Below are 20,066 nucleotides of genomic sequence, written 5' to 3' on the forward strand. Positions count from 1 at the left end.
TTCGTAAGTTGTCAACCTTTTGAAGAATAGAAAAGAAGGAAAGTGTTTTCTAAGAGAAAGTGAATAGAAAGCCGGATTTAATCTAAATGAACAAGAAAAATTCAATGGAGATCCCGACAATAAAACCAAATGATACGTCTGAAAATAGAGCTGAATTGCAATTGGTCAATCTCAAAAAAAGAAAAGATGAGGCAGTTGGCACCTATGGGCAACCACTCCGACGCTCAAGTTAATAAACTGACAGAATAAACTAATGAAATAGATTGTTTTGAATCTAGAATGAGCGTGTAAGAATGCATACCTTGAACTCTATGCACATTTGTTTTTATATTCTAAGAATATATAGTTTGTTATCAAATCTCCCAAAAATCCGATTGGTACCAGTTAGTCAATAGGGGATCCCGTATTTATGGGTATAGTAGGGATATGTTAGATTATATTCGCTAATAGTAACTTTCCATTAAGACTTAACATGTTCAGGAGAGGGCGAGTTTTAGTGAAATACTGAGTGTTATGGTGTTTTGATCTTCCTTTCTTTCTGTGAGCGATACCTCTGCAATCGTTTGTCAAATAGATAACACTGTTGCACTAATCTCCTACAATGAGAAATGCCTAAAGTTTTGTAGAGAAATAGATGGTAAAAATTACTCCATAAGCCAATATGAGTTTTCTTTTCTATCTTAAAAATTTTCAAAAGGATTTTATTATAATATAATATCATAGATATTTTATTATCAAAATACTAATTATTTTTCTCCCTACTTTCATTTAAAGTCTATATAGAGCAGATTACATCAAATTGAGAAAAAAAGAGGTTTGATCCTGAGACATCAGAATCAAGCATAATGCCCTTAATTATCATTGCCAACGCTTCATTGGCGTAATATAAAATTAAGATCAGATCACGAGTAATACATTGAATCACCCTTCTAGAAAATCCCTCATGCAACAAACTTACTAGTATCAATTAGGATCAGAGTGGGGGTTGAGGCCGATAACGAGGTCTGGTTGTGGACATGGAGGGTAGTAGTTCATTCTCATTGCCTGCCATCCTTCTTGGTAGTTCTCTTTTATTTCGTTAAAGTCCATGCAAAGAGCTCTTGCCATTTGTTCAAGAATTCGCATGGCCAGATCTCTTAGTTCTGCTGAGTAATCTTCCACAGCTTCTCTGCATGCAAACAACAATATGAATATATCGATATTCCAAGATAGAAGGATTACAAGATCTAATGAAATAAAACAGCAAGCAGGTTGCTTGTTTAATGGAGGAACCTGAAACACGTAGGGAGTGCAGAGAAGGGATGGGGTTTCCTCATATGGATTGGAAGCATGTTCAAGAAGAAAAGATCTGCCCAATCTAGCTTCTGATCCTCAGACATAACAAAATGCTGTCCAAATCCCTCCATGTTTCCTGGTTTCGGCCATAGCTTCTTCTTCTCCTCCATTGGTAGATTAAAGAGTGCTTGAAGCTCTCTCTTCATGTTCTCTATCGATGACTTGTTCGCTCCATGGTTAATCAACTACAAAACATCAGCATAATTTGTAAAAATGGGCATTGAAGCCAGAGAAGAAAATTAATTAATTAAAGAGCTATACCTGAAAGAAATCCCATTCTCTGCATGCTTAATGAAACTTTTCCAGCTCTAAATCCAGGTGATCTGCAGACAACTTCTGTATATCAATCACCGGTACTTGATGCAAAGCAGCCTTGGATGCGATTGAAGGCTCAAGATCAGGACGCACATATTTTGATGGGACTTTGTTCGGTGACTTCTTTGCCAACTCCTGAACGCTTGGCACTGGAAGTGAGCTACCAAGTTTGGTTTCCATGGATGGAGCCATAGCATCTGAGCCTGAATAGCTAGAGATGATTAATCCTTGCTGTAAGAGTAGCTAATTAGTGCTTTTGTGGTTCCGATGCATAAGCTACAAGCATGTGCCCCTTGTATAGGGTGAATTATTTGTCTCCATCTCTTTGACGCATCTCGTTTTCATGGCCATCGACGGCGAGAATGGGCAAAGGCAATTAACTATTTGCACTTTAATCCAAATTTTTAAAACTCACTATATTTCAACTCAAAATTTTTAAATTTAATGGGTTTGACAGCTTTCTTCAATTTGTAGCGTTCATTTCTTGTTATCTTCATAAATTTTCTTTTGTTATATATATATATAAGATAATTAATATTTGATGTATGGAGGAATTGGAACACAGAAATCTAAACATTTTATGTTTTTAATGACAGAAAGAGACTAGTGACATTTGTGTATCGTGAATTTTCATTTGTGTTAATTGTTTTAACCCTAAAAGATAACAAGAAATTCATATTTGGAGACCTAACTAAATTATTGAAACCAAAAACAGCATTGGTTTGGTTAACCATAACTTATATCAATTAATGGTTGGTATTTAGGGCTGTAAATGAGCCAAACTATTCGTGAGCTACTTGAGACTCGACTCGATAAAAACTCGACCGAATTCGGCTCGTTTTTTAAACGAGTCAAGCTCGAGCTCAATTTTGAGGCTCGTCACTTAAACGAGCTGAGCTTGAGCTCCATAGTATTCGGCTCGTTAAGGCTCGCGAGCTGGCTCGTTGAGAAGGCTCGCGAGCAGGCTCGTTGAGAAGGCTCGCGAGCAGGCTCGTTGAGAAGGCTCGCGAGCAGGCTCGTTGAGAAGGCTCACGAGTAAGCTCGTTAAATAGGCTCGTGAGTAATATTGTTTAAATAAATTGGTGAACCAATTCGTTAAATAAATTTATGAACAAGTTCATATATTATTAAAAAAATAAAAATAACTATAAAGTTATAAAATTTAAACTATTATAAATACTTGAAAATTATAGTATTGAAAATTATAAATAATTAAAGATTAATTATTATAATTAATATTCTTTAAAATTAAATTATAAAAATCTTTTGTATATAATTATTATAATAAGATTCCATAAAATTAATGTATAATCACAAATAATTAATATTAATTGTTATAATAATTATTCTTTAAAATTATAGTACTACATGATAAATTGAGTTGTAAAAATTATATACATTTTAAAATTAAAGTATAATTATAAAAAAAATTTTGTATATAATTAAGCATACAATATAAAAGATGATAATAATTATCAAAGTATATTAATAATAATTAACTAAGGTTATATGGATGTTGAAGTTGAAATTCAAGTTAACTAATTGAATAAGCATGAAGACGATTATGAAGATAATTAAATTATATTAGCTTGTTTCAACTGTTGGAAGTTGGAATCAACTTTATTCGTTTGATATTAAACTTTGTGTATAATCTAATTTTATTATGTTGTTGAATTTATATTTATTTGTGTTATTTTAGTTATAAATTGTGTTACGTAATTTTTTTTATGTACTCTTTTTTTTATATTATTTAAATTAATGATGATTAAAAACTTATTAAAGTGTAATTATTAATTCGAGCTCGAGTCTGAACTTGAACTCAAACCAAACTTTTTAATTTTGAGCTCGGTCTCGAGTTTTTTTAATGAGTTTCTTAATCGAACTTTCCGAGTTCGAACTCGAGTTTTATTAACGAGTTTCTTAATCGAGCTTTTCGAGTTTGAGCTCGAATTAGGCTCGTTATTAAATCGAACGAACCTTTCACGAGTCGAGCTCGAATCGAGCTCGATTATAATATTTAATTCTCGAACCGAACTCGAATCAAATATTAGAGCTCGAGCTCGAGCTTCCAAACTTTTTTAATAAACGAGTCTGAACTTTATAAAGCTCGGCTCGGCTCGGCTCGATTACACCCCTATTGGTATTGATTCACACAATTGGCTAAAAAAGGTTGCGTTTTTATGCATCTAACAATACAACCAACTCTTCTCCGTGACATGCAACCTATCCCATACTATACACATTTCTTTTTCCTTTAATTTCGTTTTTAAATGCAGTAAAATTTTGAAAATATCCATTCAATATATATTTTCTTTAATTCAATTTCAAATTTCTATTACCTACCTCCATCTTTCATATAAGCTAATTTAAGAGGCATGACGTAACAAAGACTGGTTCGGGGCATATAAAGTTTTCTACAAAATTTATTTGAATTTCAAATTTTTCTCTTTTATGCATTATTGAAATCGATATCAGCTGATTTCCCTGCTCCTTTTGGGCAAGAGTGCTTCTTCTCCCTCAGGGTGGAATTTTTGTTCTCACCATCTCAGAGAGTCGGGTTTCTAGAAGTGCTACTTGTCTCTGAGAGGCTGTATGCGAAGGGTACATGTCAACAACCAATTATGCTACCCGTGTTCTAACTAAAGCTTTCAACAGATTCTAACCATCATATACTAAAGTTAAATTTCGATCTCACAGGCAAACAAAAAGTTCAACTATAGTGAAATAAGATTTAATTTCAATTAATGATGTAAGGCTTAGATGAATTTGGCTTCTGTGATACTCATTCCTCTTACATATCATAGCCAGGAATTACTCTTATCCCTTGTAATAGCAAAAAATAAAATGCCACTACGGAGCACAAACCAAACTTCCCAAGTAAAACCTGGAGATGGGCAATTCCATCAAATAAATCGAAAGATAAGTGCCTGTAGCCGTGTCCTATTGACGATATGAACACCAAGGCAGCTGGGCTGGAAGGCAGCATTCTCTCACCAAAGGCAAACAACGTAAAAGGAAACTCTCTTTTGCGCCGCTATAATAACACTCTGAAAGCCTTCAGAATTCTGCTTGAATGGCTTTCACTGACCGTGGCACCATGAAGCTGACGTATGGAAACCAACAGAAGGACGTCCGTTCAGAATAGTAACAAGCCTAGTACCCGTAAGTCAAAATTTCTAGCAGATACCGTTCGAAGATGCTGTTTGGGTTTATTATCTGCCCTGTTCTGGAATAACAAATAACGAATGGCCTGTTGTTACCAACAAGACGATAAATAACATGAACGCAAATCCAGGAGAAGAGAACAGGATTCATCATCAGGATATTAATCACCCAACAAACACTGATTGCAAATAAAAATGTAAATATCTGAAAATAAACTAAATATTCTCACACCTAACACAGATCAAAAGTTTCTAGGTTAAGCTCATTCATCCTCCTGACTTCGTAACCTCGCTAGTTTGTTTGTCACAACAACGTCTAGCTGAGCAGCACGCTCAACAATCTCTTTCCTCTTTCTTGTAGACACATCATGTGCAATTTCAGCACAATAAGTCCTGAATAGTACAACAAATAACAAATTGTAATCATGCAGCGATAAATTCTATTTCAAAAACTCTTTATTCTAAAAAAAAATTGTCAGATTTCCAAAAAAGATACTGCTTTAATTTCTCTGGAAAACGGCAAAAATACATGAAAAATGCATTCGGCTATCAATAATAAGAAAAATTATTTTCTAGTTTAAAATGATAATAAAAAAACAAACTTCCATAATAAAAAAAATTATAATACTTGCTTTGACCAAATAAAAAATTTATAATACTTGCTGAAATTTTATTTTCAAATCTTGTGTTATTAATTTATTTTTATAATGATAAGTAAAAAATTTATTTACACTTATTTAATTATAGTTATGAAAACGTAATACCATCTTTCATAGCTTCTGGAAAAAATAAATGTGAACATAGAAAAATTTTTCAAAAAACTATTCCAGTTTTCTAAACAGAGCCCCAGATTCTTAAAGTTCACCTGTTATGCATCATCAACAGTTCAAGTTCTTTGACATTGTGGACAACAAATTTCTTGAAGCCATTTGGAAGATAATGACGAGTCTTTTTGTCCGAACCATAACCAATGTTAGGCATCAGAGTACATCCCTTGAACTTCCTTCGGACTCTAGAATCAATACCTTTTGGTCTGCGCCAGTTTGTCTGTGATAAAGGTATTTGATAAAATGCTATTAGACCCAAACAGTTGGTGAACAACTGGAATATAAAGCACTATAATATTAGCATCCAGTGATAATTGAGATTGTATTTCTAGCGCCCTCAAAAGCTTGATTCAATTTAATTTAATTTTCTCAATGATTCCAGAACAAACTACAGGAAGGAGAAAAATCAACAAGGAATCAGAAATATTTCAGTAGAGTATGTAATCAGGAAAAAAGTAACAGAAAGCTCATAGAAAACCAGCTATCTGTGTCGCAAGGCCTGTTTATGATTTTTTTCTGCCCTTCAAACGAAATGCCCAGCTATGGGAATGACAAGACTGGACATTAGATACCGTGGGCAAATTATTTTTAAAAAAGCGACAAAAAATTAAGGAGCTCAACGCTTGGACTCATCATCACACAGATAGTAATCAAAATTTGCAACCTCAGCCGAAAGATGGTGATTTTTTTATGGATCGTCACAATAAATCAGAACCAATAAATAATTTACATCCCAGATTGCAGCATTAGATTGAAAGACCAGAAAATTTTTTTTAATAACTTGAAACTCAAAATTCATCTCAAATAAATGTTTAGGCATATATGCATCAGAGATCAGATGGTAGTGCATGTATAACAATCATCATCAATAGCAGACATGGTGGATAAGTATCATCACACCTCATTGCATATATCCATTATTAATTTAAAAATGATTCACAAGGAAATAACACTGGGTATCAAATATTTATTAATATCACCACTTGAACAAGTTAAAAGTTCTTATTTCAACGAACAGGGATCAGATAAAAGGTCGAGCTTTATCACCACCTTCAATCAAGTGATGGAAGTAAGACTGGGTGTCAAAAATTATCATCATATCCCTTCCAAGTCTTGGTAGAATAAACAGAGACAGTGAGAAACAGACAATACCACCAGAATGCCCACATTTACACATAAATAAAACATTCCTAGATTTATTTAAATATCTCTTAGCCTGAAGAGGATCAGATAGTCGATCACTGGCTCACCATACTGCATCAAAAGATGCAAGTGAGACTGGGTATCAATTGCTGATCATCACATCAAGGCTAAACCCAATTGGGAAAACAAAGATTATAATGGATTTAATAAAAAAATGGAAAAACATTAGAAACATCTTAATCACATACATATATACACCTGGATAGAAAGATACATAGATTCGGGAATCAGATAAAAATGTCAATCACCAACTTGCATCAAATGCAAGTAAGACTGGGGCGACAAAATGTATCATCATTTCCCAAATAAAAACCCAGTTTAAGCAAAGACCTAGACATCGAGCCGAGCTCTCAAACGGTTTTTCTCTGAGGCAAACTACTAATATACCTTGACAGAAATCTTGCGGTCACTCTGTGGCCTCTTGAACTTCTTGACCCTCTTCTTCACGATCTTCTTGGACAGCAATGGCACCGCCATTGTTACTTACCTCCTGTGAAGATTAAAGCCACCATTTGTTAGATTCATATAAACTAATACAAGCTAAACAGATTCAAAAACCCTAGCTGAGATGCTAGAAGAGAGCAAAAGGAAGAGCTGAAGCTTACAGTGAGCTGAGCGGCTTGCTATACGCCGCAGAGTATCCTATAGTAAAGGCCTAGCTTGTGCATTATATAAGCGAGAAGACAGTACTAGGGTTTCTCTTCTCATTGCTTGCAGCAAGCAACCTTAAAGCACGTGGATTGGTAGGACAGATCAACGGTGAGAATTGGCGGTTCATTTAGAAAGATGGGCTTGCGAATTATAGGCACTAGTGGGCCGGGTCGGTTATTTATTTAGTTGTAGAACTTGGATATAGAGTCTCGAACTGAATTGAAGAACAGAATCATATCAAAATTGAAAAAATGCTGAACTCAATTTATTTAGCTATTTAATTTTGATTTTAATTTTTTATTAAGGATTATATTAAAATTAAGAATCGAACATATATTTTATATTTTATATATTTTTAATATATCATATAATTTATATTACTAAAATTATAGAATTCTATTTAATGAATTTAAATTTTAATTTTATAAATTAATAAATAGTATATAATAGAAAATTATAAATAAATTAAAGTATAAATAAAATAATTATTTAAGAGTTATTTTAAATTTAATAAAAATTTAGTTTAGTTTTTTATGTGTGTATGTATATTTTCTTTAATTATTTTTATATTTAATATTATTTAATTATTTTTATAAATTAAATTATTTATATAATTTAAATATGATAATAGTTACTAAAAATATTATAAAATAATTCTATAATTTAATTAGTTATTAAAAATTTTTAATAATATAATTTAAAAGATGTAATTAAATTTTTTTTTAAATGTAGATGTAATTAATTAATTATAGTTTATTCTATCTAAATAAATTATATATATATATATATATATATATATTTTTTTTTAACTATAAATATATTAATCACTTTATAAGTTTTAATTATATTTTATGAGTGAATCATATATATTAATAATATAATATATCTTTATATATTAATTACACATATATTTTTATATAAAAATATATAATTAATAATTATATATAAAATAATATAATATTTTTATTAAAAATTATATATAATATATATATATATTATTATTATTATTATTATTTAAATACTAGTATTATTATTTTGATATTATTTATTTATTATTTTAAAATAAATATAATAATTTTATAGTTTTATTTAAAAATTAAATTTTAATTTTAAATTAAAATTAAAATTAAATTAAAATCATATCAAAATTAGAAATATACTAAAACCATATTAAAATTTAATTCTAAATATAATTTCTAAAAATAAAAGAATCGATGGTTTAATTCTAATTATAATTTTTAATAAAAATCATAAAACCGGAATACTCAACATACTTCACGCCCATTCCGATGAGATTCTCTTGAACGCTATGCAATGAAAGCAGTTGATGATTAAGATATTTTCTGAAAAATAAAAATCATGCTTCATAAATTTTAGCAAGCTTTTACAAATAAATAGTATTACTGTTAATATTAATAATTAATTTTTAGGGTGGCCAAATTGGATTCTCACTATAGCAAACTTGGCCCATTTATCTAAATCCAAATTGGGCCCTAATTGAAATTACAAGCCTAATAAAATTGGCCATTTTCCTCATTTATGAATTTATTTATGTATTTTTTTTCAATCAATTTAAAAAACTCACCTGTATTTACATGTTAGTCTAATTATTTTAATATTAATTTAACTGACTCAAACTTCACATTTTGGTATAATTTTAATTAATATATAGTGAGTACACTTACTGAAAAATGATGTCCTGTAAGAATACATAACACAACATTTTTATTACTATGAAAATTTTACTTTCGGGTTACAAAGAAATGGGAAGAGGGGTGGGGGACCAAGCTCTCTTTTGTCCAAATTTAAATTTGCATCCACTCTATTGATCGACTTGGACTAATATTTGATCTTTCCCCTTTATTCAATTGAGTATGCATTGTAGTAATCAAACCAACGCAACGGAAGCATGTGATTTTGCCATGGAGTGAGGGTTCTTCTTCTGATCTGGTAGCATGCATGTGCTCAAGGGAGCTACTTTCCTTGCCTTTCCAAGCAAATACTCGTAAGTTTTTGATAGTGATGAATAAAGGGGAAGGTAGGACAGGGCAAAGACGCCTACTGGAATAAAGGAAAGTGCGTATAGAGTGATTTTAGTCCAACTTTCCTTGCTGTGAATCATAAGGAAGATTGTCGCTCCAAACGACATCATCATCATGGTCACCGACAAAAATAAAAATGTGAAGCCTAGCATTAACTTGTTAGGAAGTGACCGTCTGAAGTCTCTAAATCTGAATGGTGATGAAAGAATTGAGAGGAATGTTACAACCGCTGTCAATGCAAAGTTCAAAGAAAGCACGTCTGTGACAGTGAAAACTATAAATAAGGGTCGATTTACGAGGACTGGAAGGCCAGTGCTTTGATTACCGCCTGGTACTGTGTAGGCCGCAGCAAATGCAACAGTAGCTATTAGAACTGCTACAACAGAGCATCCCTCTGCAGTGCTCTTTAGCCATTCTTTACCTGCACTTCGAAGTTCTGAATTTACAGTGTTGAAAAACTCATCTGCAGCGAGTTTCATATTGTTTTGATGATGCATAAAGTGGGATGGAGTGATCTCTTGCACCCTCTGCAATCACACAAACATTAATACGTTATAAAATGATGATCATTTGTACCAAGTGTATGCGAGGGAAGCAAAAAGTCTTAAATTTGCACCTCAAACCATAATAACTCATCTTGCAATAGAAGTGCAGGGCCTTCCACCTTTTCAGCTACAAAATCGTTTCTTTTCAACGCGACAGTGTGCAGTACAGTGTTGCCATTATTGTCAATCTTTCGGACAAGCCTCTTCATAGGCACTTCCATTTTTCTGACATGCTCAAATATCTCTAGTTGGCGGTACTTAATTGCTACATGCAATGCGTTTCGCCCTTCATCATCAATATGCTCAATTGCCTGAGGATAGACTCTGAGTATTTCTTTAGCAATCTCGACGCAACCTGACTTTGTGGCTAAGATCAAAGGAGTCTCTCCAATGTCGTCTTTTTTCCCTTTAGCACTTAAAGAAGACCCTTCCGCTGCACCTTCTTTCACCATTGACAGGGCATCGGGACTAGCACTGTACTTATGGATTTTAGGCTTGCTCCTGCCCACAGCAGAATGTGTATCTTCCCATGAGGTATCTCTTTTAACTAAAAGATTGGCTAGCTCCACGGCTAATTTGTATTTTTCTTTTTCGCACCTAATCTTCATCCGCAAGGCTGGACTGAAGCACCGTTTCACTTGTAAAGAAATTAGACAAATTAGTCCAACTAAAAGTTCTATACATGTTAGTCAATTTATGAGTGGCCGTATCAATTACCTAAGTTGATGAATCCATCTTCTGAATCGATTTTAAAAGCTGAAGGTTCACATGCAAGAAGTTGAAGTGCAGTCATTCCATCCGAATCTTTTTCACCGATTAATTGTTTGTACTCATTCGCAATATACCATGCCAACTCTGTTCTCACGCTGATTAGTTAGTTCTTGAATCAAACGAGCATTTCGTATGCCATATACTATGTTAGATTTGGCTTTATCATTTTGTGCAATCTTAGTTATTGATAAAACAAAATAAAATCAAGTTACAATAGAAAACTCTTTACGTTTGAACATTCCTTAAGCAATAATCAAACAAACGTTTTTATATCTATATATAAAATTGCATAGTAGTATACCTGATAAGACCAGACTTGTTATCATCCCTACTCCCAAGTATGTGTGTGTGTGTGAAAGAGGAGGAAGAGAGAGCGACATATTTAATATTTACTCACCAAAGTGCTGAGAAATAATGGCAATGTGAAGCACACTGGTTTTATCAGTCCTCTGAAGATAAAATTGCTGACTAATTTGGTCGTATTGGGCAATTTTAGAAGCAAGAAACTTGAACATAGCATCATTGCCATAGCGGGCTGCTCTAAACAGAGCAGTCTCTCCGTTGCTGTTTCTCATTCCTAACAAACCAGGCGATTTCTTTAACAGTTTATCTACAACAGGGACTGCATCGTTGTTTGTAGCAGCTTCATGGAGAATAGTGCTTCCAACACCATTTTGGCGAGTAATTTTATCTAGATGATACTCAGGCAATTCATCTAGCAATTTCAATACCAAATCGGCTTCTTTGGCGTAAGTAGCCATGTGGAGAACAGTGTCTTCATTTACTGTTATTCTATGCAATGCATGATCAGAAACTTTAGGGCATAGCTCTAGCACCTTCGCCTTGTTGCCCTCCATTAGAGCAGAGTATAATTCTCCATGAAGTCTCTGTTTCGTATCAGCATCTTCAATGGAAGAAGACATGGTGAGTTGCAGGTAGCAGTTGAAGTTGCAGGTAGCAATTTCAATACCAAATATATATACATCCGATATAAATAAACATTCAGTGATATTCATCATCTTTACAGTTAGCTAGTGGAATTTTGAACTTTTCTTTCAACCAACTTCTGGAATACATAAAGAAAGAAGAAATCAGGTTGTACCGGATTCCATGCTTTATTCATTGCGTGGAATCACTGCGCAGAATAAAACTTGCTTCCAACGTGTATTCATGATATGGACCCCGACGAATTAAGCCTAGCAATTAACGGCAAAATTTTGCATACCTATTTATTGGAAAAATGTGATTTTGAGAAAAATAAAATAATAAAATTGAAAGTAGTGAAGTTATTTGAGTTAGTGGAGGAATTTACTTTTCTTATAATTTTATACTTCTCATAATTGTTAAATTTATTATAATTTTGGTTGATTATAATTTATTTATTAATTGAATATATATATATATATATATATAAGAATTTCCCATGATCCACGTGGTTCTGATTATGCTTTATCTCACGCGGAGTAATACTGGATTAAAAGAAACGTTGAAGTTAAGCATCCCAATAAACAAGTAATTTTTTTGAGATGCTTGTTTAAGTAATGGAAAAAGAAAAACTTTCCTTAAGTTTTTTATAATTGTAATTAATTTCTTATTAACTTGTCGATTATACAATTTTACATTCATATCAATTATAGCCAAAATTAACTATAAACCCGTATCCTAAAATCCTTAAATGGCGAGTTTTATTAAAACAAACTTTTCATATTTGAACAATTTAAAAAAATTTCCTAATAACAATTTTATTTTACTTATAAGTTTTAATTCATTCGTATTTAAGTTATTTTTGTAATAATTTGAACCTAAATCGAAATTCATTGTACCAAAAAAAATTGCATTTAATTTCTCATACACTACATTAGTGCAAAGAATAAATTAACTTTCATATTAATTATCTAAAATTGAGGATATCCCGTTGCAGTAGCCAATAATAGATAATAAAAAAAATCATTTTATTGTGCAATTAACTTTATTAGTTATTAGGCTTATTTTATGAAAAATATTTCCAAACAAACATTTTCAATATTTTTTTATCTAGAAAAATTGATTAATAAAAAATATTTTATTAAAAGTAAAAAATTAAGCTATATAATTTCTTTTTTTTAAAGAAGTAAGTTATATTTTTTGGATTTGATAAATTTTCATTAAGACCACTAAACTATACACAAGCCTAGGGTGACCAGCACCACATGAATCCTGAAGAAGTCAGTGATAAAGATATTATTTTTGTATATTGTGGGGTCAAACTCAAAACTGCTTTTTCTTAGACTGTAGACAAGGGAAGAAGCAGCAGGGGGGAAGAGTCTTCCTAATGGACATGAGAAAGTCTTGCATGGTGAGGAGAAACGAAATGTATAAAGGGAACTGCAGCAACGGAGATGAGGCTTGTTGTCCACTTTTTATTAGAACGAACAGTGAGCAAAATGGTAGACCCAAAAGCAAGGTGTACATGTAAGTTTTTGGGGAATTCTTGCACCTCAAATTTAGAAGTTAGGATAGACAGGAACATGACAACTGAAATCAAGGAGAAAGCTAATGATATAACATCCATTGAAATAAGAAGACAGTGGAGCATGATTCAGAGATCTTCTTTATCCAGTCTTGTGCTTTTTGCAGTTGATCCTTATGTTTAATAACCAAGATTTCTTCCGCACTCCGTTTCCCTTCATACTCGCGATGCAAGCAATAATGATCAGGGAGGATCTCCTTTACCAACTGCATATTTGTATGTAGAAATTAATAAAGGTTACTCGTGATGCGAAATTCATGATAATATGGAGGGAGGGCATATATATATATGTATCCATACATCTCCTCGAACCACATCAACTCTGCCTGGAGAGCAGGTTCTGCGTTGGTTCCTCCGGATTCGGTGTAGTATTTGATGTCTGCAACATGGTGAAACAAAGTATAGCCTTTTCTATCGATCACATTAACCAAGCTGCTCATTGTCATTTTCTTAGTCTTGAGAAGATCAAAGATCTCCTTCTGACGGTGCATGACGGTCACATGCCATATGTTTTGGCCCTCCTCGTTGATGTGCTCCACAGCTAAAGGATGTAGATAGAGTATCCAAATTAATTCCATTCGAGTTAATTTAATTTATCTACTTGAAATTTATCTTATACTTACATTTCCTATATAATTTCAATTATATATTTTATTTTAAAAATATAAATTTAGACCTAATGATAATTAATTAAAACATTTTTCTTTGTTTTAACCAATTTTTTTATAAGAAATTTGACTAAATAAAAATAGATTAACTTTGTTAAAACTAAAAAGAAAAAATTAAACTGACTTATTAAAAAAAATAAAATTATGTATACCTTTACGGTTTTTTGAATAGTAAAAACGAATGATTGATCGATCTTTGTATGATTCGATTCGACTACACTCAAGTTCTTTTGTTCTCCTTTTGCACATTATCTCATTTTATATTCTTTCAATCCTAATTTCTATTTAAAAAAAACAATATAATTTAAGTATAATTAATATGTAAAAGTTATATAGTTAAGTAGGTATATGGGAGATATATACTGAAGTAAATGAGCTGTTTAAAGCAGTTCATGAGACGTCCACTCTTGAAAGCAGCGAGACGGAGGGCAGTCTCCCCCAACAGCAGCTCCTGCGTGCTCTATTAATTATATCGATTTATATATATATGTGTATGTGTATTTACCAAAATGTTCCCCTTGTATAGCGGCATGGAGAAAAGAGGTGCCAATTTCATTTTCAAGAAGATCATCGGTCTGCAGGTGGCTTTCATCACCAGAGCAGCGGTGAAGAGGTAATAGCCCACCATTAACAAGTTGATCATTTCGTTTTCATGAATCCTTTAATAATATTTTTCTTTTCAAAAAACAAGTTGATCATTTCGGTCAGCTAGGAATTTCAAAATCTCAGTCTGACCAAACGAAGCAGCTCTAAACAAAGGGGTTTCTCCAAATTTTTTTTTTAACCAAATGATCGCAGGTTTGGAAACGAATCAACCAAGAGTCTGACTGCTTGAAAATTTCCAGCCACAACAGCCTCGTGAAGAATTGTGTTTCCATACGCATTCTGCAGCATGGAGATATTGACGCCTCCAGCCAGCAGCGGCGAATCGTCGACTGCGTAATGCTTGGTCCTTGCCTTTGTTGAGTACTGCCAAATGCAATGCAGTGTCCTGAGACACTGACCTTATACTTTTCGCATTCGGACCACTTAATTTGCTAGTGCTTCCCAGTTTCCTTCTGAAGCAAATCGATTAACATGCTCCAATCCTAGAACAGTGCCCATCCCATCTCTCTCTTGTCTGTGGAATTAATTAATCAATTACTACATATAATTTTTCAAATTAATTAAGACAAAATAATATAAAAAAATTTTATTACCTTAAGCCTTCTAAAACCCTCTTCTGCCAATGAACCCCAACCACATTAAACTACCAAGCTCCTCAATGACAGGATGGCTAGTCGAAGAAATAAGCCAATAGCCAGAATAAGAGACAGTGTAGTGAGAGACTCATCGAGAATGATAGGGCTGAGAGCTATTCTTTCGAGTCAGCGAAAAGGTCAAAGAGTTAAGAGTTAGAAAAAAATACCGCCTAGACAAAAGGCCCAGGAGAGAGGATATAGACGTGGATCAGAAGTTAGAAAGGTTGAAAGAACAACTACTAACGGAATTAGAAGCACAAGACAGTAGTAGTCTCCTATTACCAATCTCATCACCGTTTGATAGATAGATTCAGTAAGAGACTATTCCCAAGAAATTCATGATGCCAACAATGGCGGCTTACGATGGGACGAGAAACCCTAAGAAGCACGAACATGTGAAAGGCCTTTTGTATACCCTCTCCTTTAGCTCCGCTCAGGACTTATACTCCTCTAGTTGCACTTCACAGGCCTGCCGAATTTTGTCCTTCAACTCTGCAGAGTTCTTGTACTCCTGCAACCGCTCCTCACAGGCCTGTTGGACCCTATCCTCTACAGCCCGGGCATCCCTCAGCAACAAAGTACACCTCTCCTCCAAGGCAGAAACCTTTTGGCGGAATTGTTGCTATTGAAGTCGGGGCCCTTTGCCGTCGAAGTCATGCTCCTCAGCTCCTCAACATATTTGTTTAGCTCTTGCTAGAGGACAGCGGCACAAGCCAAAGACTCGTTGCGCTAGGCCTCGGCCTCATCGCGGAGACGGCAGATCTCCTTCAAGGTGGACTGTTGTCAAAGGCTTCATCTCACTGAGACTCTGCCACAGAAGCTCGTTGGGAACCCTGGTAACCTCCTCACTCATCTCCCCCAACTACTTGGTGAGGTTCTCGATTTGCCCTTAGAACTCGATAATGTGCCCACATGCCTTACCAGTGGCAATCATATTCTCATCCCAGCGTTCCTCAGCGATACGCTATTCCACCAAACTCTAAAAGGACCGGTTCCGAGCGTGTATTTCCATGAACATGCCAAAAGCTTACCACAGAAAAGTGAAAGCGAGGTTAAGAAAGCTAAAAAATTAAAAATACTCTCAAGAGGGCAGATAGCTTACCATGAGGGACATCTCGCTCAAACTATCCCCAAAGTTCTCTAGGGAGCACGAGCTAAAGACTGTCTGTTGCTTGGTAGAGCAGGCTAGAAAGCGGGGATTAGAAGCATCTGAGACCCCCTTGAACATCCTCTCGCACAGCATCCTAGCTGTAGAGGCCAGCATGGACTCAGCAGTCACCTTAAAAGTGTTCAATAACTTGTTGACTGTGGCAGATATTAGGTGCTCCACTGCCTTTTTGCCTTTATCAACTGGGGGAGAAGGGGCTACCCCAGCAAGTCTCAAGGTTCGGGCACGCTTAACAGCCCTGCCCTCGATCACAAGTTCGGAAGTCTGGGCCCACTTGGCAACCCCGCCCCCGATCACGATAGCTCCCACGGCCTGTATAGGTGGAACATCCAGGGGAGCAGTCCTGGTGTCCTCTTTCGAGCTACTCCTAGATGACTTACTAAGCGTGATGGGCTCCTTAGAGGTTTCCTTGGTAGCAGGAGGAGTCTTGGTAGAAGCCGACGCTTTAGAGGGTACCGACGTCCTCGAGGCGGCAGAGCGAGAGCTCCCCGTCGCGGGCACCAAAGCCAGAGAAGGGATAGGGGTAGAGCGACGAGCTACAAAAGCATGGTCCGCAGCTTAAAAGACCTCCTTGGTCACATCAGCTACAGTCTTGTTGGCCTTAAAAGCAGCCAGAGTAGCCTTCCTGCTCTCCCGGGATAGGGTGAAATTTTTAGGAGCTTGATGGTATCCATTGATACTGCAGAAGCTGAAAAGAAAATACCAATTCAGTTAGAGCCCAAAATAACAAAAGAAAACACAAAGGGAAAGAAAACTAGAAAAGAATACCAGCTTTCCGACAGTCCTGCAGGTTGGACATAAACATGCACTTCTCAACTCATACTTATTCTTTACAAAGGTCAGTCGGAGAATGCAAACTTGGTCTACTAGGTTTAACCTAGAAAAGTCGTTATAGCCTTGGGGGACTTCCCTTCATGAAAGGTCGACATCTCAATTGATCTCGAGCTCTCTTTTAGCTCGACGACGATGAAAAGCTCGGCCCAACCTTTTATTGAGTCCTTATACCCAGCAAATATAGACAACCCAACCCGAGAACCAAAGTAGTAGAACCAATTGATAGACCTAACGAGTCGAAAAAAGGTGCAAAACAGTTTAATAGAAGGGGAAAAACCCCAGCACACTCAAACGGACTCGAAATAGCACATAAACAAGATGGAATTATTTGAGGAGTCATTTTAAAATAACAAAAGGCCTCAATGAAGAAAGGGGTAAAAGGGAAAGTTAGCTTGAAATCACGCTGTTTAATAAAAAAATACAAGATTGCATCCTTGCTGGACATCTATCAGACCCGTCAGCGAAGGAGAATAATCCTTTCATTAGGAAGTGGTGCCCTAATCCTATAAATGGTGGTTTTAGAATAGTCGTTGGAAAAGTAATGAGAAAGAGAGAAAGGGGTGATAGAGGACACCAGGAATTCTAGAAGCAGCCATGAGAAGAGTAGGACGTACCTCGAATCAGAAATGATGAATTATAAGGAAGAGAAAGGGTAAGATAGCAGAAGCAGCGCAAGAGGCAAAGCAGCAAATGAAATTAAAAGGGTAAGTTTGAAAATGAGAAAAGGCAAAGAGAAGGTGTTTTGAAAAGAACTCTTCTAGAGCCGCATAGTAATAATTGGAGTTTCGGGATTTACCCCCTCATTAATCATGGAATAATTAACGAGTAGGTAAATGGGCACTTGATGATAACCGGGCTCTGACACTCCGGCTCAAGCTAGACCCGTATTGAAAAGGCCAAGTCTCAACCCAATTAAGACCCAATAGTTAGGTTTGCCTCACGTATAAGCCCAGAATTCGCTTTGATGAGCCAGATCGGACTCGAGCCGGCAGGCATGACCCTGTTTATCCTTTTGGACTCGTGAAATAATAAACCCTGTGACGTCCAAGATCATATTCACATGGCGTCGGATAGAATTCAATGGCTACTTGAGGATAGAAAATGACACAGTACGTTCGTACATATAATCAGTGTGACTATGACAGGAGAGTAGAAACGCAGAACGACGATCACGCATCACTAAAAAATAAAAAATAATAATAAAAAAAAAGTAAAAGAGAGACACTACACACTAAAATACATTTTGAGTTTACATTTAGTAATCTTATTACATCAACATACAACATTATTTAATATTTTAAATTCAAGAATTTTAATGGGTTGTTAGAAGCAAAATTTTGAAATACAAGACTGAAGAAAGCTATACTGTCAATCGGTATCTTAATTCCACGCTAATCATATAATATAATACATAATCCAGCGAGACATTGGAGGGGCTGTACTACTCCAAAACAAGAGGAGGGGAAGACTCCATTAATTCAAATTCATTCAGGGGTCAGGATGTGAAGGTAGTGCTGCCCTGCCTTCCTTGAAGAGGACAAAAACGCTGCCAGCATCATCTCTCGAGATAGGAAGATCTCCATCGAGATATGTGGTCAATAATCATGATTGGGCATCGCGGCTTGAGATAGGAAACTTCAATGGTGGTTGGCTGGAAATGGTCTTTGCTACTGTTGATGCAGTATCTTGGAGTGAGGCCAGTATTACTTTTCATACGTGTTGATTGATAAACGTATTAAGAATAAACTTTGCTCAATGTTCCTAAAGTTGCAGGGAATATATGATGGATGTGTATTAGTAATGTAATAAACATGAACCTGCACACGCCTTGGGCTTCGCACTTCAAATTTAGCATTGGTACTAACGGAGGTTGTAGCTAACGGACTGGAAAACTGGACAGAGTTCTGGACGGTGAAAGTATCTGAATCAATAATTTGTGATATTTCTTCCACCTTCACCAATGGCAATGTACCCCTCGACAGCAGTGGAAATAAACCTGAAGGGATAGTGGAGCGAACCTATAGTTATGAGAAACACATCCAGTCCTATTGCCCTTTCACATGATTAATAATTTTCGTAAATAATTTGCACTGCAGTTTTAGGTGTAGTCAAAGTACAGAATTCTCCCACGGTATAATGGCGTGAAGGGAGATTTTGTAAAGGCCAATCGACCCAAGACGCCCATGCTCATATTTATATTTTAATTCCATATTTGAGTTTAGATGAACAAAGTAGTAGACTGCCATATAAGCCAAGAATAACAGATGCAATCATGGGTCAAGGTCATGTGGCAGCAGTAGCTAATTATAATTATATAAAAAATAATAAAAAAAGAAAAAGATCCTACACTATTTTGTAGGTAAAGGGGGTAATGATGCGAGAATAAGCAAAAGGAGGCAATGAGCTGTGCACTAGCGACAATAGCTTTCACACTCTTGTGACGCCACCCACAATTATATTGACGTTGAAAGTACCTTTTATAGTGACGGAGACCCACGTACGACGCCGTCTCGCTTCTCTACAAAATTGTCCCCTCTCATAATTTCCCTTTTTTTTTTCAAAATTCCAATTTATAAAACCTTATTAATTTCATTAAACTGAGCAAAAGAGACAACCTAAATAAGAAGACATCCCCACAAGCGAGGCCTTTTAAGAAAAGCTGATAAAAATAAAATAAAATAAAAAAGTTGGGTATGAGATTTCGGAGGACGCTAGATTGAAAATTGCAGCAACAATGAATTTTTAGCTTTTAAGAAATCAAACGCACATCATCACCTCTATCTCTATGCGTGC

At 35.1% G+C, this 20,066-nt stretch overlaps 3 protein-coding genes and 4 non-coding genes across 9 annotated transcripts; all 7 read right to left on the bottom strand.

The window, feature by feature from the left end:
• Positions 1 to 760: 760 nt before the first annotated feature.
• LOC110600775 (protein SRG1-like) lies at positions 761 to 2,404 on the bottom strand. Its single transcript, XM_043951324.1, has 3 exons — positions 1,597 to 2,404; positions 1,273 to 1,520; positions 761 to 1,168 (listed from the first exon to the last, which is right to left on the bottom strand). The coding sequence occupies exons 2-3, from the start codon at positions 1,479 to 1,481 to the stop codon at positions 964 to 966; spliced, it is 414 nt and encodes a 137-aa protein (XP_043807259.1). The 5' UTR covers positions 1,482 to 1,520; positions 1,597 to 2,404; the 3' UTR covers positions 761 to 963.
• Positions 2,405 to 4,369: 1,965 nt separating this feature from the next.
• On the bottom strand, positions 4,370 to 7,590 carry LOC110602481 (60S ribosomal protein L32-1). 3 transcript variants are annotated; one of them, XM_021740014.2, is made up of 5 exons: positions 7,450 to 7,503; positions 7,232 to 7,334; positions 5,680 to 5,861; positions 5,047 to 5,207; positions 4,370 to 4,876 (listed from the first exon to the last, which is right to left on the bottom strand). In XM_021740014.2, exons 2-4 carry the CDS (start codon positions 7,319 to 7,321, stop codon positions 5,078 to 5,080), a joined length of 402 nt encoding a protein of 133 aa, XP_021595706.1. In that variant the 5' UTR covers positions 7,322 to 7,334; positions 7,450 to 7,503; the 3' UTR covers positions 4,370 to 4,876; positions 5,047 to 5,077. The 3 variants fall into 3 exon arrangements, with proteins under 3 accessions (XP_021595706.1, XP_021595705.1, XP_021595704.1); XM_021740013.2 differs by having other exon boundaries at positions 4,370 to 4,900; XM_021740012.2 differs by lacking the exon at positions 4,370 to 4,876 and having other exon boundaries at positions 4,947 to 5,207; positions 7,450 to 7,590.
• On the bottom strand, positions 6,300 to 6,384 carry LOC122722013. The gene has a single exon (XR_006348864.1). It is a non-coding gene; the product is annotated as a small nucleolar RNA Z196/R39/R59 family (small nucleolar RNA).
• On the bottom strand, positions 6,470 to 6,546 carry LOC122722012. The gene has a single exon (XR_006348862.1). It is a non-coding gene; the product is annotated as a small nucleolar RNA Z195/SNORD33/SNORD32 family (small nucleolar RNA).
• LOC122722036 lies at positions 6,660 to 6,744 on the bottom strand. Its single transcript, XR_006348887.1, has one exon. It is a non-coding gene; the product is annotated as a small nucleolar RNA U31b (small nucleolar RNA).
• Positions 7,069 to 7,146, bottom strand: LOC122722035. Its single transcript, XR_006348886.1, has one exon. It is a non-coding gene; the product is annotated as a small nucleolar RNA U31b (small nucleolar RNA).
• A 1,602-nt stretch (positions 7,591 to 9,192) lies between the features above and the next one.
• On the bottom strand, positions 9,193 to 11,886 carry LOC110601278 (ankyrin repeat-containing protein At5g02620). Its single transcript, XM_021738353.2, has 4 exons — positions 11,251 to 11,886; positions 10,800 to 10,937; positions 10,154 to 10,719; positions 9,193 to 10,064 (listed from the first exon to the last, which is right to left on the bottom strand). The coding sequence occupies exons 1-4, from the start codon at positions 11,870 to 11,872 to the stop codon at positions 9,384 to 9,386; spliced, it is 2,007 nt and encodes a 668-aa protein (XP_021594045.1). The 5' UTR covers positions 11,873 to 11,886; the 3' UTR covers positions 9,193 to 9,383.
• Positions 11,887 to 20,066: the final 8,180 nt, after the last annotated feature.

This window comes from Manihot esculenta, chromosome 15 (genome assembly GCF_001659605.2).
Source record: "Manihot esculenta cultivar AM560-2 chromosome 15, M.esculenta_v8, whole genome shotgun sequence".
In the NCBI taxonomy this organism is placed as follows: domain Eukaryota; kingdom Viridiplantae; phylum Streptophyta; class Magnoliopsida; order Malpighiales; family Euphorbiaceae; genus Manihot; species Manihot esculenta.